The 15,483-nt window shown below is 45.6% G+C and overlaps 3 protein-coding genes; 1 reads left to right on the top strand and 2 right to left on the bottom strand.

Annotated features, from left to right (window-relative positions):
• Positions 1 to 9,223: 9,223 nt before the first annotated feature.
• RCC_06732 (related to membrane proteins, contain hemolysin III domain) lies at positions 9,224 to 10,303 on the bottom strand (the record flags this gene model as incomplete). XM_023771993.1 has 3 exons in its annotated part: positions 9,224 to 9,403; positions 9,479 to 9,703; positions 9,761 to 10,303. The coding sequence occupies 3 exons, from the start codon at positions 10,301 to 10,303 to the stop codon at positions 9,224 to 9,226; spliced, it is 948 nt and encodes a 315-aa protein (XP_023627761.1).
• Positions 10,304 to 11,232: 929 nt separating this feature from the next.
• On the top strand, positions 11,233 to 14,271 carry RCC_06731 (uncharacterized protein; the record flags this gene model as incomplete). XM_023771992.1 has 5 exons in its annotated part: positions 11,233 to 11,478; positions 11,561 to 12,009; positions 12,061 to 13,182; positions 13,234 to 13,597; positions 13,654 to 14,271. The coding sequence occupies 5 exons, from the start codon at positions 11,233 to 11,235 to the stop codon at positions 14,269 to 14,271; spliced, it is 2,799 nt and encodes a 932-aa protein (XP_023627760.1).
• A 233-nt stretch (positions 14,272 to 14,504) lies between these two features.
• On the bottom strand, positions 14,505 to 15,329 carry RCC_06730 (uncharacterized protein; the record flags this gene model as incomplete). The annotated part of the gene is made up of 1 exon (XM_023771991.1): positions 14,505 to 15,329. The coding sequence occupies one exon, from the start codon at positions 15,327 to 15,329 to the stop codon at positions 14,505 to 14,507; it is 825 nt and encodes a 274-aa protein (XP_023627759.1).
• Between the last annotated feature and the right edge of the window lie 154 nt (positions 15,330 to 15,483).

Below are 15,483 nucleotides of genomic sequence, written 5' to 3'. Positions count from 1 at the left end.
GGGAAACCCGTTAGTCCTATACGGCGGGTTCTATCTACTACTACCGAAGTCTATCGTTATTATAACAACATTATGTCTCGTAGCGCCAAACATTTTATTAGGCGTAACGTAATCCCGTATAGCCTCTACGAAAAAGCAGCCGTAGAGCTAGCCGAGGCATAATCGAGCTCTAAGTCTTAAGGGCTTCTCGAATATTAGCCGAACGAAACCTACTACGAAATCGTCCGGCAAGCCGTCGAGGTTCACTTATATCTTACAAACCCTAAGGAAATCTACTAATAAAACTTTATACTAGGTTTTCTTAGCTAATTTCCGTTACTTCGGAGTCGAACCGGAGCCTATTACGATTACCGCCGCGAGATTACGAAAGATAGACTTTCTTTATATTATAAGTGTAGCTAGAGTGCTCTACCTCGTTATCGCCCTAATAAAGCTCGAGAAAAGGAACGGGTAGTATAGCTTCCTTAAAAGAGATCCGGCTTTACCTATAGCGGAGTAGGAGGAGGAGGTCGCGGATTTTAAAGCTAGCGACGGTATGTTTTAGAGCCTAGGTTTTATTAGTAAAGTGCGGGACGGTAGCGGTAATAGAGGAGGTATAATGCTTATCGCTAAATTCTATTAAGCTCTACTTGCTGGTCTATATACGAGAAAGCATCTTCGAAGCCTAAAATATCGCCGAAAAAGAATATATTCTCTAACGGGCCTAGCGGGAGCGGGGCGGACTCTAGCACGGTGAACTCGGTAACTGCGCTTAGTAGCGTAAGAATCGCCCCTATTTCTTCTACCGGGTAGGTGCTGTTCGATCCTATTCTTAAAGCATCCGGAATCGAGTATAGACCGGTTAAAGTAGTATCCTAGGAATCGGGCTCCGATTCTAGTAAATCGCTATTACCTTACGAAGGTACCTAGAGAGACGTCGGGGTAACATCCTTATAGCTGGGATAGTAGCTTTCTATATCCCTATTGTTAGGCTACTTATTGCGCGAGGCACCGCCGAGACCGGACGATCGTCTAGTTAGGCACGTCTAGGTCTCGCCGTAGCGCGGACTTACGCTACCGAAGCTATTATTCGGTCGAGAAGAACCATCTAGTAGACTGCCGTACGTAGAGTCGGTGTCGTCTTCTAGGATTAGACTAGTACTCTCGTAATCGTCGAATGCTACCTATAGGTTAAGCTTATACCGTACTAACCTATACTTCAAACCTGTCCGATAGGACAATTCTCTAGTAGGGTCTATCCTTAGCTCTTACGGTATTAGGCGCTAGTTATATAAAGAGTCCTTCGGTTAGCTTGTTAAGAGTTAGTCCGCTAACATTCTAGTGATTTCGGCGTAATCCTCCTTAGTTAAGTTTCCTTCTATTAACGATCTAAAGGTGTTGCTCGTGTATTATTTTTCGGCTGCCGAGGGTTAGGAAATAACTCTTATAGGAGAAGTTTAGAAACTTACTAGTAGCGAAGGCTACTAGGACGTTAAACGTAGCCGGTCTAGCACCTCCGGCAGACAGTAAATTAATTAGCTTAATAATCCCTAAGCACCAGATACGAAGTCGAGATCGCTAAGATTTCTCGGAGCGTAATAACTAGCTACCTAATATGCGTTTTCCGCCGGCGTCGTTTACCGTAGGTAGCGATCGAATTGTCTCTATACAGCCGCATAAGAATAAGGATAGATAGGCTCGCGAGCCGGATACCTTAGAGTATTCTCTATACTATTCCGCAAGCTTTCCGAGTTGTTTAACTCCTCGCGGACGTAGGTCCTCGAGATCTGCTTCCTAAGTATAGTACTAATATTCTCCGCTTTAGGCCCTTTCCGAACCCCCTTTAATAATATAGAATATACCGTCTATAATTTTCTTAAGCCTTAGAGCGCATTTTCTCTACTTTAGTACGGCAAGACCGTCTCCTCTACCTTTACGCTTTCTTTTTTCTCGCTATAGAACTATTAGAGTCCGGGCTATTATAGAAGGTGTTTCGGAGGGTAGATCGATAGCTAGTAACGTAGTAGGGGTATTACTACCGTTACCGGCGATCGGCGTAGAATCTAGTAAGGACATAGATCGCGGTCTCGGTTGCCTTAGGGGTTTATTAGGTTGTCCGCCGCTCTATTAGGCCGATTGCGATCGCGCTTCTGAATTTTGTAACAACCCCTCGTAGTCGGCCGAAGACACTATTACGCCCGGAAAACTGTCGGGCGTAGGATATAAGCGGTAGATCTCTACCTCTAACTATTAGAAGTTCTAGTACGAGGGCTAAAATAGATGCTCGCTAATTTTCTACGCTTCGCACCTCGCCGAGGTCTTAATAGTTCCGGTGCTAAGGGTAAGAGAGTCGTATACGACTTCGAGCTAATAGGCCTATATCGTCTACGCTAGTTCGTTAGGGAAAGGAGATAGACTAATGCGTAGCACGTAGCTAAGAGTTACGCCGTTAACCTAGAATATACTCTTAATGTTTGTTACTTTAGACGAGCTAAGTAAACTCCGACTCTTTAGCTAGACGAGATCCCTCGGAAGTCCTTAGACTGTAATAAATGCTATTAAGAACTAATAGTTAAAGAAGTAATAAGATATTAAAGTTGGGCGTCGACTACCTATATCCGATAACTGTGCCTCCTCGACCCTATACTCTATGTACGATGCTATTCCAAGACTTAGAGGTTAGCGAGGATCACGTAGGGCCCGCACTATTTATTAGCTCTTATACTCTCTTAACGAGTCTTCGTCTCCGTCTAGTCCCGCCTTACGAACTAACAAGCGCTTATAGTAACGAGTTATTCCCCTGTAATCGAGCTCTAAAGAGGCGTTTATCGCTTCGGTTGCCCCTTACTCGCTAATTGTCCCTATTATAGGGACACATGTTTGTTAGCAAGCAGATCTAATAGCTGCCACATTTCGAGACGCAATGTTTTTAGTGAGGTGCCTCGTAGCGCTACGGAAAATGTGCTACTAGCTGGCCGTGGATCGTTTATATAAAGATCATCGCATTCTACTAATTAGCAGGGTACTAAAATCAACTTGCTTTATTCGAACTTCGATTAAAGGCTAGAAGCATAAGTTAGAGACTTCCGACTATTACGCTATATAAGGCCTAGCTTAGCGAAGGCATGCATCCTATTATACATAGAATCCGAGTTAATAAATGTATAACTATACGCACATCTCGTAGTTCGCGGTTATACCTAGTTCACCCAACCGGCTTAAAACACATTATAGCTACTTAACACGCATTACGTCTTTGCGATATACTTAGAACTAAGGATTTGGCATCCGGTTAGACATACCTAGCCGAGCTACCGGTTTAGACCTACTTTAATCTCGTTCCGCTACCCTCTACGAGCGTACGTTAAACGTAAAGCTAGGCTTAGGTTTCTAGACTAACGTTAATTAGACTACAGTCGCGCTATCTAAGATAGTTAGGGTATTAAGGCTAGCTAACTATAATAAGCTGTCTTACGGCGGTGGCTTATATAGTCTTAATTTCTACTTGTCGAATAGGAAGTGGTTTACCTTTCGGACACTATATAGCACGGAGTCTAGCCGAGAAATGTTAGCTAAATTCATGTATATCTCCGCACGCGAACTAAGGAAGCGAGTAGGTGCTACGATCGGTAAAGATAGATCGCCGTTAGAAAATACTAAGGGGTTAATCGAAACGACAATTAACGTAATGCGAGTACATGCCGAAATATGGTTTTCTAGATTAAAGAGGATAGTAGAAGACTATTTATAATGTCTAAGGCTTAGACTCGACGCTTTTCACATAATTTAGAACTAAGTAATACTGCTAGGCTACGGTAGTGCTAAACGGGTCGGCCCGAATTAGGAGGGTGAATAGAGTGCTATCGAATGCTACCCTACATTCCTAATGTCTCGATCGTATAAATTGAAGTTTAACCTAATGTGACTTTTAACTTGCGATAGTAAAACTTATGCTTCTCGCGGAGTACTAGAAAAGCTATTAGCACCCCGTTCTGCGTCTTACTAGGAAGCTAATCTTAGTAAAACTCATCGTATTACCTTTTACGCCGAAGATTAGCACTATAGCTCGCGTAAGAGCGAGAAGTAGTAGCGAGCAATAGTACGATTGTTAATGTATCTAAGCTTACGGGAGACCGTTTTTATTGTAGAGAGACTTGGACTTCAGCCCGCTAATACGTTAAGAGTAGTTAAAAGCTGATTATCTTCTAAGTCTGCCTCGCTATCGCTTACTACCTATTAGATACGTGTAAACATTCTATGTTACGGAGAGAAGCTAGCCGCTACTAAGCAAGCTAGACGGGACTAGGCAAAGTGCCGGTTATAGATGCTATTATTAGCCTTTATACGAAGGTAGGCTAGGAGGTCTCGCTTCCGTAGCATAGTATACGGTCGCGAACTATATAGCGTATTCGGCTCGAGGCTTAGCTAGATAGGAGCGCGTAGGTAAAGAGCGCTTTGTTGCTACACTATAGCACTTGCTTTATTTAAATGTTAATAAAATAGTGTACTAGTTTGACTATACGTCGCTTCTTAGTTATATATAAGTTTGTGCCGCGCTTCCCGGAAATAACTCGACTTGTCGGCTTATTTCTTATTTACGATAGCATTCGAATTCTTCTTACGATTACGAATTACGATATAAGCGTAGTATATAACGACCTTAGAGAAGCTCCAGACAACCGTAGTAAATTCTTAGAATCGATCCTTAGGTAACTCTAAAAGATCTCTAGAAAAGCCTGTTAAAGCGCTCTACCGAAAGTTATATAATGTACCTGCTAGAGACAAACTAAACAACACGACCAAGTCCTACTTCGACGAAGCTCGCTTCGCTTTAGAAGTGTGTTATAAGATCTCTACGCGTAATAGTATAGCTAAGGCGTAAAGATATCTTATAACGTTGCTAACACGTAAGATATAGCCGCATAATATCGAAATCTCTAAATTTGTAAGGCTGCTTTTATTAACAGTGCGTTAGATATAGATCACTAAGCAAATATTAGGACGTGAACGATGCTAACAAGGACAAGATTTACGGCATCGCCCGTTTTTAAAACGACACCGAAGCGAACACTACGGAGCTCTACGTACTAGTTTCTAGGGGGGTCTATGCTCCCCTAACGTAGGTATAGTATAGTAATAAGGAAGCCGGGCGCCTAGCTAAGATAGCGTATAAAATTAGTTTAAGGATACTTAAGACGGCTATACACGTATACTACGAAAGGAAGGTACTACTCCCGGAGCCGATTAGGAGGCCCTCTAGTATAGTATAATTGCGTATAACAGTCTTCACGGTTCCTATATTAGAGGTAGCTTAAAAATCTATCGACTACTTCCGCCTCCTTCGTCTCCGATGTCCTAACCTTTAATAAAACAAACTCGTAGTACTCGAAAAGGTATAGCCGTATAGGTTCGCTAATAGTTCGGCCCTCCCTAATTATTCTAGTTCATGTCGTCTAGCTAAGACGGAATTAGTGCGAGTATAGCACGCGGCGACGCATAGAACTCACTTAGTGAAAAAGGGTTAGCCCGCTGATCTTCCCGCGCCTATAACGGACATACCGAGAATCTGCTTTCCGGCTAACCGTTCGTAGTATGTATACTAAACTAAGCCTTATACTAGCAGGGGTTAAACTCGCCGCTAGGGGGCGTTTACGAAGTATAGTACATAGTCGCGAAGGGATATAGAGGCGGACATAAATAGTCTAATTATAATAGTAAAGGACTCTCCGTGCTATCGTAGTAGCCCGAAGCTAACACGGGAGTTTCGGGCGCCGATAGGGACGCTTAGCAACTAAATGATCGACGGAGCCGCTGCCGAAATCGACTAAATAAGTTAATACCTTGCTTTTTAGATGTTGTCGTCCGGCTCTACGAAATGTTCCTACTAAATATAGTTATAAATGCTATAATTAAAACGATAACTGCTACGGATAGGCGGGACTTTTTATTCCAACGATTATAATAGAGCTACTTGATTTAGCTAGGAGTCAGATTATAGAACTTCTACCTTTCTAATCTAGTTTCTAGAAACGGAAAGTAGGACTTCGGGTTTCTAGTACGTAGACTAAGATGTAAAAGGTAATATAGGAAGCATCGCGGCTCTATACCTCCGCCCTTAACTACAGCTCGTAATTATGTATAAGGCTTGTCTTTTCCTAACCCTTACTTCGCTTACGCGCGCCTAGGAAATCCAACCCTTCGACCGCTAAGCTAGACAATAGCTACTTCGAGTCGAGGAGGACGAGACTCTTACGCTTACTCTTAGGCGCACCGTTTTTCTATAATCGACGACAATAGTAACTATAACGTAAGTTACATCCGACGTAGCTACGAAGCTCTCGCTTACGCTACTAACTCTATAGCCCGGACCTACTTAGGACTCTATAACTAGACCGATTCGTTAGCTAATAAGAGCGGAATAAGAGTCTAATAAGAAGGGCCTATAGGCCGTCCGAATCGACGTACCTCTAAGGGACGACCCGAGGAGCTAATATAACATTTATGCCTACTATCGCTATTAACTCTATTATAAGTATAAGACCGGTAGTAGCGACTAGTATATCTAAGGCGAGGACGTAATATTTATATCCTACTAATAGTAACTTAAGTATAATATGTAATATCTTACCTTAGTATATACGTTAATAGAGGAGCCGAGCAAAAACAACTAGTTAAGATCGGGCAGTGTAAAGTATAGGCAGCGTTTATTAGAATAGTTTTATATTAGGTATATAATCGCGTAAGTTACGTTTAATTCTATTATTACTATTACGTACTATACTATATATAGCAAAAAGTCTGTCTGTATCCTTCGTAACCTACTACGTAGTAATAAATAACAAGCTTAGAAAATGCATTATCGCGATCTAGGTCCGGGACGCCTAATCTATAAGACCTGAAACTTATACTAGTTTAAGTATGTCGGAAGTCGGGTTTCTAGCTTTATAAAGCTAGTCTATAGCTATAAGAGAAGCCTCCTAGCTTAGTAAACATTATAGATGCGTATAGGAGTCGCGATTTAAAGACTTAGTTCCGGGTTAAGAAATAGCATGTCCTAAGCGATGCCGAGTCTTTATTAGATTAATGCCCCTTCCTAGCCCTCGGAACTCCGACGTCCCGCTTTTACTTATATAGTATACATTAACCGGAGACGGAGTAGCTAGATCTAGGACTCGGAGTTAGACTCTAATACTAGCCCCTAGAAGCTACTTTCGGACCTTGTGCACCTACACCGCCACATCTACTACGTAATAGGTAGTAGGTGAATGATTTTTGGTTTTGCTATAGACGGCGTACATTCCTTGCTTTTATGCATCTATAGTCGAATGTGCTAAGCTTTCGTGGAAGAAAGTTTAAGAAAGTGAATAAATCCCTACCTCGTGTGCTAATTGTATATGGACAAGTTTTTCAAAAGGAAACTCCTTTAGCTATATAGGTATTTGGAGTAGCGGCAATCTTTGAAAAGACGCTCTTATATAAGATCTACTATTCCCTTTATGGTCTAGACTATACTCGGACTTCCTTAGCCTTCTATACACGCTTAACATTAAGGGTCCATCTATGGAATCTAAGGTTGTARCGGTATAAAGATCAGGTGGCCGCGTTATACGAAGCAACTTAGCTATCGAAACTAAGAAGTTAAAGACACTCCGAAGAGGACTCTTTACGGTCGAGGCTACCTTCTCGGGCTACGAGGGGCTGTTATTCACTCGTAGATAGGCAAGTAATCAAGTCATCAATTTTAACACTCTCTATAAAAACCTTTGCTGGATTTTACTTTTCTTAGTCGAGATCGACGACATAATGGGTTACTTTGAAAATGTCCCACTTAATAGCTATGAGTGTCGGCAAGCTAGTAGTTCTCACATCCTTATTTCACTCCATCTTTATTATCCGTGACTTTTGACTTGGAACTAGTATCGGAGAAACACGCACGGTTCTCGAGATTCTGTAAAGCCTATTATACTTAGTCTCTAAAGCCTACGGATACGAGATTAGAGGGATTGGCTAGATAGAAACAAGTTCGTCGCCTAATTAGAAGGTAGACATTTTGGCTTAAGAGAATTGGGGCCGTGGTTCGGGGACTCTAGGCGCGCTAATAGTAACGGAATAGCGAGAGATGTTACTAAGTTGGCTTTTAAGTCTTCCGTATAAGAGACATTGTGCTAGTGCTCTAGAGATACGATAACGAGTGTATAAGGATCTACATGTACACTCTTTAGTATTATAGAAGTAATAGCGACCTAGGCTCGTATTTGAGCTTAGTTGCAAACTACGAACATAGCGGTGTGAGGCTAGCACCACCTTTAGCATTTAAAGAGCGTCCTATAGCACCCTTCTACTAGTGTTTCTTCTAGCTGCGGATCGCGAAGAAGGTTAATATTATCTAATATCTTACTTGCATCGGCGTACCCTAATATCCGGCACTTAATTAAGCCTATGCGGATACTTAAGGATAGAGAAACCATCTTTTATAAGCCCGATGCAATTTGCTGACGTAGAGACGAAGGTGCCTAGTATCGAACACTACGAGGTTTCCAGACTACGATAGGGGTTATAGATAGTGGAAATTTGAAGGAGCATATCACGTCGAATTTAGGTTAATGGGAATTAAATGTGAAAGCAATAAGTCGGTGTGAAGTTTAAGGCTCGACGGAAGCTTGTTCCCTTAATAGATAGGATGGACATTAAATAGAACGATCGATAGGAAAGAAATAGGGATGCCCTTGATTTCTAAGACGACCATATTACGGGACATCTAGCTCGATATATTTCTGTAGCGGCGCCGGTTCGTGGCCTTCGTCGTTAGAGCCAAGAACCAAATTGTTAGGAAGTTCTACACTAGGACTAAGAAGCCGCTAAAAGGCAGAATTATAGAGACAATAATGGATGTTAGAGCCTAGCTAGGTATCCTYAGAGCTTGAACATCACCGCATCTTAGCAATAGGGCTAATCGGGGGGTAACTCGTTAATTAGCGTGACTAGCAACGCCCTAAGCGACCGTAATTAACGCCTTATCCTATAATCAAACTACCTAGGTGTTACGAGAACCAGCTTCGATTGCTTGGCTAGCTAAGTGAGTGAATGGCTAACTAGCTATATTCAGCTAGCTCGGTGGTAGAACCTTCTTCATCACAAATCAAGTAAGTGAATATATGCAAGTGAATCTTTTCAAATCTCCAACCCTAGGCTATGCAATACAAACTTCCCGGAGCATTAGAGTAGCCTACTCATAGTTGTACTTCTAATTTGCTCGATGAGCGGCCTGGATCTTACAAAGATCCACGGTGTGACATGCTGTGAAAGCTTCGTTCAGACCTACTACATGTATGAACATACCGAATAGTATAGAAACATGAAAAATCTGGTGTGAGGCTCCCCAAAAATCGAAGTAGCCCGGTACGAAGCGCTCTGGGACTCGGAACTGCATTTGTCGGTTAGAACTCCCGTCTCTCTGTGTGTTTTGGGGGAATGCTCTGCGGCGAGTGTGCCAACATACCGCGTACAAGGTGACCCCAAGACCATAGGGAACCATCTCTAGCAAGTACCATTTCAGTCCGGAGTATCGCATCATGTACTCAACGCCGTACAGTTGAACTCCGTGTAGAATAGGGATGAAGGATGAAGCGCCAAGCGCCAGGTATGCACATGTCCTTGCCGTGCGCCAGCGCCTAAATTTGGGTACACAGATCATCACAGCGGTGGCAAATCCCGAGCTGATGATCTGTGATCTATGCGTTAGTATACCACGGATACCTGCTGGACCTCGAAGATGACTTACGATGGCCCAATGCAGCTTCTGAACGCCCGTGTCACAGATGAAAGCGTAGCGGATGCCCGGAACGAAAGTGCCAACTACCGCGATGATAATGCCAAGTAGATCCATCCGGAGCCAAAACTGTTCCACGCCGTGAGAGTGAGAGCCGAGTAAATGGTAGAGAGTGCTAAAGATCAGACAAACTTCTGCACAACAAAAGAATGTCCCGAACATGAGATAATCCATTCTCGATACGCCAACGAAACGAGGAGCAGAGAGGATTCGCAGGAAGGCGGCCGCGAGCAGAGGCAGGAGTACGGCTCCGAGGAGATGAGAATACACATTGCACGTCTCGTTGTGGAGGAAAGTTAAGCTGATGAGAACTTCCCGGTAATCTGCTTTGGCAGGTCGATAGCCGCGACGAATGTGTATGTTGTCCCGCTGCCACTCAAGAGTCTCGGTGTACGTCACGGTCCGGGCTCCATCTTTGGGCGAGTTCATGGGTGCACCTGCGCTGTCTGGATTAACGTCCCGCATTTGCCGTTTCCTGACTTCAGAGGTGTGCATTGTGCTTTTGGCTCGACAGCGTGCGTGCGTTGACTGTCAACCCTAAGTCATGAGGGTGAAGAGGGCAGGGTTGAATGGGAAGAGAGAGCAAGCCGAGCTACGCTATAGATAGACTTGAAAAGAGAGTGGAGTCAGAAGTGTGATGGCTGAGAATAAGGCGGCAGCCATGGATCCTCATTCGCTGTAGAAGCGTAGGGCTTGAATATTCACTCTGTTATCGTAYACGTGCTGTAAGCTCGAGACTTGGCAGACCACGACCCGGCTACTATACCCAACAGAGTATAGCTTGTATGCATAGCAGAACCACATCTGAGATAGCAATGCTCCGACTTGCGCTGCTGCATACTCTACAAAGGATGTAAGAGGGGATAAAGCATCGTTTTCAATCAATTAGGCGCTGTTCGGGTGAACATGTGACGATTTGACTGTTTCTCAGAACAGATCACCGCGAATTGACCCACCTTTAAGTGGGGACCTTGTATAGACGAATCAAATGGGCATTTTGAGCTCGGCTGCAGCTTGCGGGTCGACGCTAGATGCCTCTGCGGAGACATCGCCAGGACTTATGCGGATTTTGGGAAGTTGGCGCCACACGCTGAAGCCCTCGTCAATCCTTCTCAGGAATCGATCGGACGATTACGTCGAGTCGAATGAGGATAGACAATCGCCTGCCACGCTTTAGCTATCACCTCCTATACTAATTCCGATGCTCATCTTCCAGCCGTGAACACTATATACACCGTACACTGACGCGGGAATCGAACGAAGAGACTCGTGGAGCCTAGCCGGTAGCGGAGTTAGGCAATGTGTCAGGCCAGCTGTTTCCGTCTGCATCTGTACTGCACTTCCTCAGGCTTGAGCCATCTGACTTGCGACGAATCTACTGTTGACGGCGGGCTTCCCAGCACACGAAGCCAGGTTGTAGGACTATGGATCAAGATGACTCTCGAGGCCTGCTGAAAAGCATTCTGGGATTCTTCGGTCGAAAAGCACCGGACAGGTCGGCGCACCCTGCGTCTGTGAGATCACAAGCGCTCGATGCCTGGGTACGGACGGATGCATATCTGCAGCATGAGACGGGTGATTTCGATGGACTTGATGAGGACCAGATCGCGAGAACGTTAAGTGCGTTCGAGAATCTTGTTCGCTGTGATTCGGATGGTGGAGTAGCTTCCGTGAGTATCTTTGCCACACTGCAACACACCAGATGTCCAGAATGTGAACAACAAACCCCATTAACACAAGGTCGTGGAGCAGAACTTGCACACCAGTCCACCGTACCCGAAGCTGGAGGTGGTCCGCGGCATGGTCCAGCGTTCGAAACTTGATGTGCAACCCCAACTAGGCACCACCATCCGAATTAGTAAACGAAAACGAGACACCGACGCAGCGATTGAGGAGCTCTCCAACTTGGACAGAGAGGCAAAGAAGCACCGAATCTTACAGCGCGAAGAGCCAAGTGAGGGCGACAACACCGATGACTCCGAGGCTCACTTTGCCATGCTGATGAGGAGACACATCATGTCGCTTGACATTGCATTACGGGCACATTGGGTATGCGTGTGTCAAAAGTGCTCGGGCTTGAGTGTGAGACTATCGATGCCTCAACGGAAGAAAGGCTCTGAGATTGAGACATGCTTCGAGGTCTTCTTTGGCGTACGATCTCTGCTTGCAACTACATTACAAGAAGCCAAGATAACAGTCAAGTAAGTTTTCGAAGCTTCGTACAGCAACATTGGCTTACGCATTCGTGGTAGGGACGTACAGAACTACAGGTCCAGGAGTGCATCTGAGCCCAGTATCTCACCCGACTTTGCTCATATTTGCCAGAGCATCGCCGAGTCATTGGACCAACAACATTGCTTGCATCTTGCCCTCGAAGATGGACTTTTCAGACGGCTTCGTCCACAACCAAAGACTTTTGGAGATGTTCAGACGCTTCAGACACTGTCTCTGTCAGCCCTGTTTACGCGCCAACAGGAACTACGTGGTGGTTCATCGGCATTGCCACTCAAAGGGAGGCGCATTCTAGCAGTCACGCTTGCCACAGCCTTACTGCCGTTTTTAGAGACGCCGTGGATACGGCCTTCCTTCAATCACTCGAAGATACAATTCCCGCAGCCATTGCATGATGAAGAGTTGCCGGACATCACGAAACCTTTTCTCTCCATGGAGCATATACCAACCCTTCCGAGCGGCAAAGTGAGCACTGGAAATGGCCAGACTGACCCGGTCAGTTCCAAACATATGGTTCATCCCAATGCGAGTGTGCTGTCGCTGGGTATACTGCTATGCGAACTTCACTACTGCACACCTATGGAGCTAATGCAGAGCAACACGGATACCGTAAGAAATATCAACACCGACTACTACACCAGCCTCGATATCCTCAAGAACCTTGAAGTAGACGCGGGCTTAGACTACTACCTCGCCACAAAAGCATGCCTGCAGTGGGAATACTATCCCACTGGAGAGCTTGCTGACTTTGAGTCTGCTAGTGTTCAGCGGCTCTTCTACCAGAACGTCGTTAAAAGACTTGAGGCCGAGATCTTCAAGTCGTGGCGTCTTCGGTCTGAAGATCTAGGTTCTCTAGACGCTCGAGAGAATGAACTCTGTTGGGGTGCAGTCGGCAGAGAAGTTGTTCGCCGACATACAAGCAAGCCCAACATCTCTGCAAGACCCAGTGGAGAAAGGGCTACTTCGATGCCTACTACCTCGGCCCTGAAATCTCCAAGCTACACATCGAACAGGCCGGATATCGGGTTGAGAATGCCCAACCACCTCTCACAGACACTTCGAAGTCGTCTAGACCTCGCAACAGAATCTATGCATAGCCGGTTTTTCTTTGATGCGAGCCGTCAGATCTCCGCTGGAAAAGAGTAAGACAGGTTTACACAGTCGGAATGCTTCACCTGCTAATGGAATCCAAGTTCTGAGTTGTCCCAAAGCTGGATGGAAAGTCTTCTCTCCTCGATCGATCGCCACGTCGACTCCTTCGACATTGCTAAAGCCGGCTCGAATAACTTTAAACCAGTACGAATAGCGATCCTTGACTCTGGATTTGATCGTGAGAACCCGTTATTAATGAGCGACAACGGACAACTTGATCCGCGGATAAAGGATGCCCGGAGCTTCGTGCATCAAACAGGGCCTTTCGACTTCCAAGATGAGATAGGGCATGGAACTCATGCTCTTGGTCTCCTGCTGAAAGTCGCTACATGCGCTGAGATCTTCATTGCCAAAATTGCGAGCCAGGACACTATGGGATCCGATAGTTACGATGACATTTCGAAGGTGAGAGCTTCTCTGCACCAACATCGGATGTCTACTTGAGCTAATCGTTGGTACAGGCCATCAATCATGCAGTCGAGCAGTGGAATGTAGACATCATTTCCATGTCGTTCGGAATTCGTGAATACAGCGAGCCAATAAAAGAAGCCATATCAAATGCATTGCACAGAAATACGCTGATGTTTGCCGCGGCGTCGAACGATGGCGGAAACTCTGGCCGTGCCTTTCCGGCCAAATATCCAGGCGTCTTTTGCATACATTCAACCGACAGCAACGGCAATCCATCCGCTTTCAATCCCACAGCAGACGATAAAGATGTCAATTTTGGTCTTCTTGGCGAGTCTGTCCGTTCTCACTGGCCGGCAGGCAAGAGCAACCATTTTGAGCACGTCAATACCATGTCAGGAACATCAGTAGCAACGCCGATKGCTGCCGGGCTTGCTGCTTCGGTCTTGTCCCTCGTTCGGCAGCAGGAACGGGACATGATTGCTGTTGAAAGTGGGCTACTTGGCCCGTGGCTGAAAGACGCTCATTCGATGGATCTCCTCTTGAAGAGCATGGTTCAGAGCAGGCAAGGCTATGATTATATCATGCCTCACTTACTATTTGACAAGGGCTCGACGAGGGAGTATATCTACAGCCGAATCGGGGAAATCAAGAGACACATGTACGACTAGAAACCCATGCGTGGTCAAAATTTAGTCCCATGCTTCCACGATCCATTGAGATCATCAAAGGAGTGGAGATTTTCGAGAGCTCAATGGATGATTTGTCTATGATCATTGAGATAGAGACCTCTCTTCGCGCAGCCATACTTTTGCAGTTCGTAGTCGGCTTTCGTGATCTAATTGAGAACAAAAGTGCTCTCAGCGAATACATAATAGGGCGAAGTTACCGAGTGTTGCCTCAATCAGGGAGAGACGCAGTAGACACCCCCGACTTCTGCCTCGTCAGGAACCAATCTCGCAGTCTCGATGTTAGAACCATCCACTTCCTCGACACAGACCGATTCGTCCTCAGGGTTGTCTTTGCCAATGGCAAGAAATGCGCCCTTGGTGTGGTCTTGAACCTTCAGCTTCCGCCAAAAACGGAGTCTCTTGACGCGAAAGGCAAAAACAAACTCAGTTTCTCGGCCCAGCTCCGTCTCATCGTCGTCGGTGCTGCTCCAGTGTCCCTTTGGACCAAAGGTCATACCAAGTGAGGGAACATTGATACCGATATTTCCCGAGACGTTCGCGCCCTTTGAAGTTGAGTACATGATCTTTGCTCCTTTGACGAGCTTCAAGCCGGTAAGTAGGAAGAGCGAAACTCCCGGAGTGAATCGCCGCTTGGGTTCCTTCAACCACTCTTGCACAGCAGGCGCTTTGATCGTTTCTTCGATATATTGTGACGACGGCTCGAAAGACAAGGTTGTCACACTATCGAAGGCGAACCTATGCACAGTGCGGCGAGAACGTTCAACATCGACTTCAGGTCCAAGACCTCCGACAGCCAGCTGCAGGAATTGCGCGTAGACACCCATTCCAAGCACCGTCTCGGCCGAAACCGTCTTCTTCCAATCAGTCTCGACTACATCGGGGTCTCTGTTGGGCACGGGAACGATGCTGCCTCTGTTGAGCGGGTATTGTGGTGCTGACGTCGACTGGAGTATGGAACCGAGACAGAGCGGGCCTGTCGGAGGCGGGTGGATGAATTCAGATGTTGGACAGAGGAAGTATGTCTTTGGGAAAGACATAGTTCGATCCCAGACTTGTATATATCCAATGTTTCAACTATTTTTTGGTGGCATGTAATGGTAAGTTGTTAATRCAGAGGCTTGCGGGTATTCTCGGATTGCAGGCCCTCGGGCTTTGAGTACCTATCTAAGAGCAGCTTACTAATTATCCACT

This window comes from Ramularia collo-cygni, assembly GCF_900074925.1.
Source record: "Ramularia collo-cygni strain URUG2 genome assembly, contig: RCC_scaffold10, whole genome shotgun sequence".
Lineage (NCBI taxonomy): Eukaryota > Fungi > Ascomycota > Dothideomycetes > Mycosphaerellales > Mycosphaerellaceae > Ramularia > Ramularia collo-cygni.
This window is presented reverse-complemented; position numbering and strand designations above follow the sequence as displayed.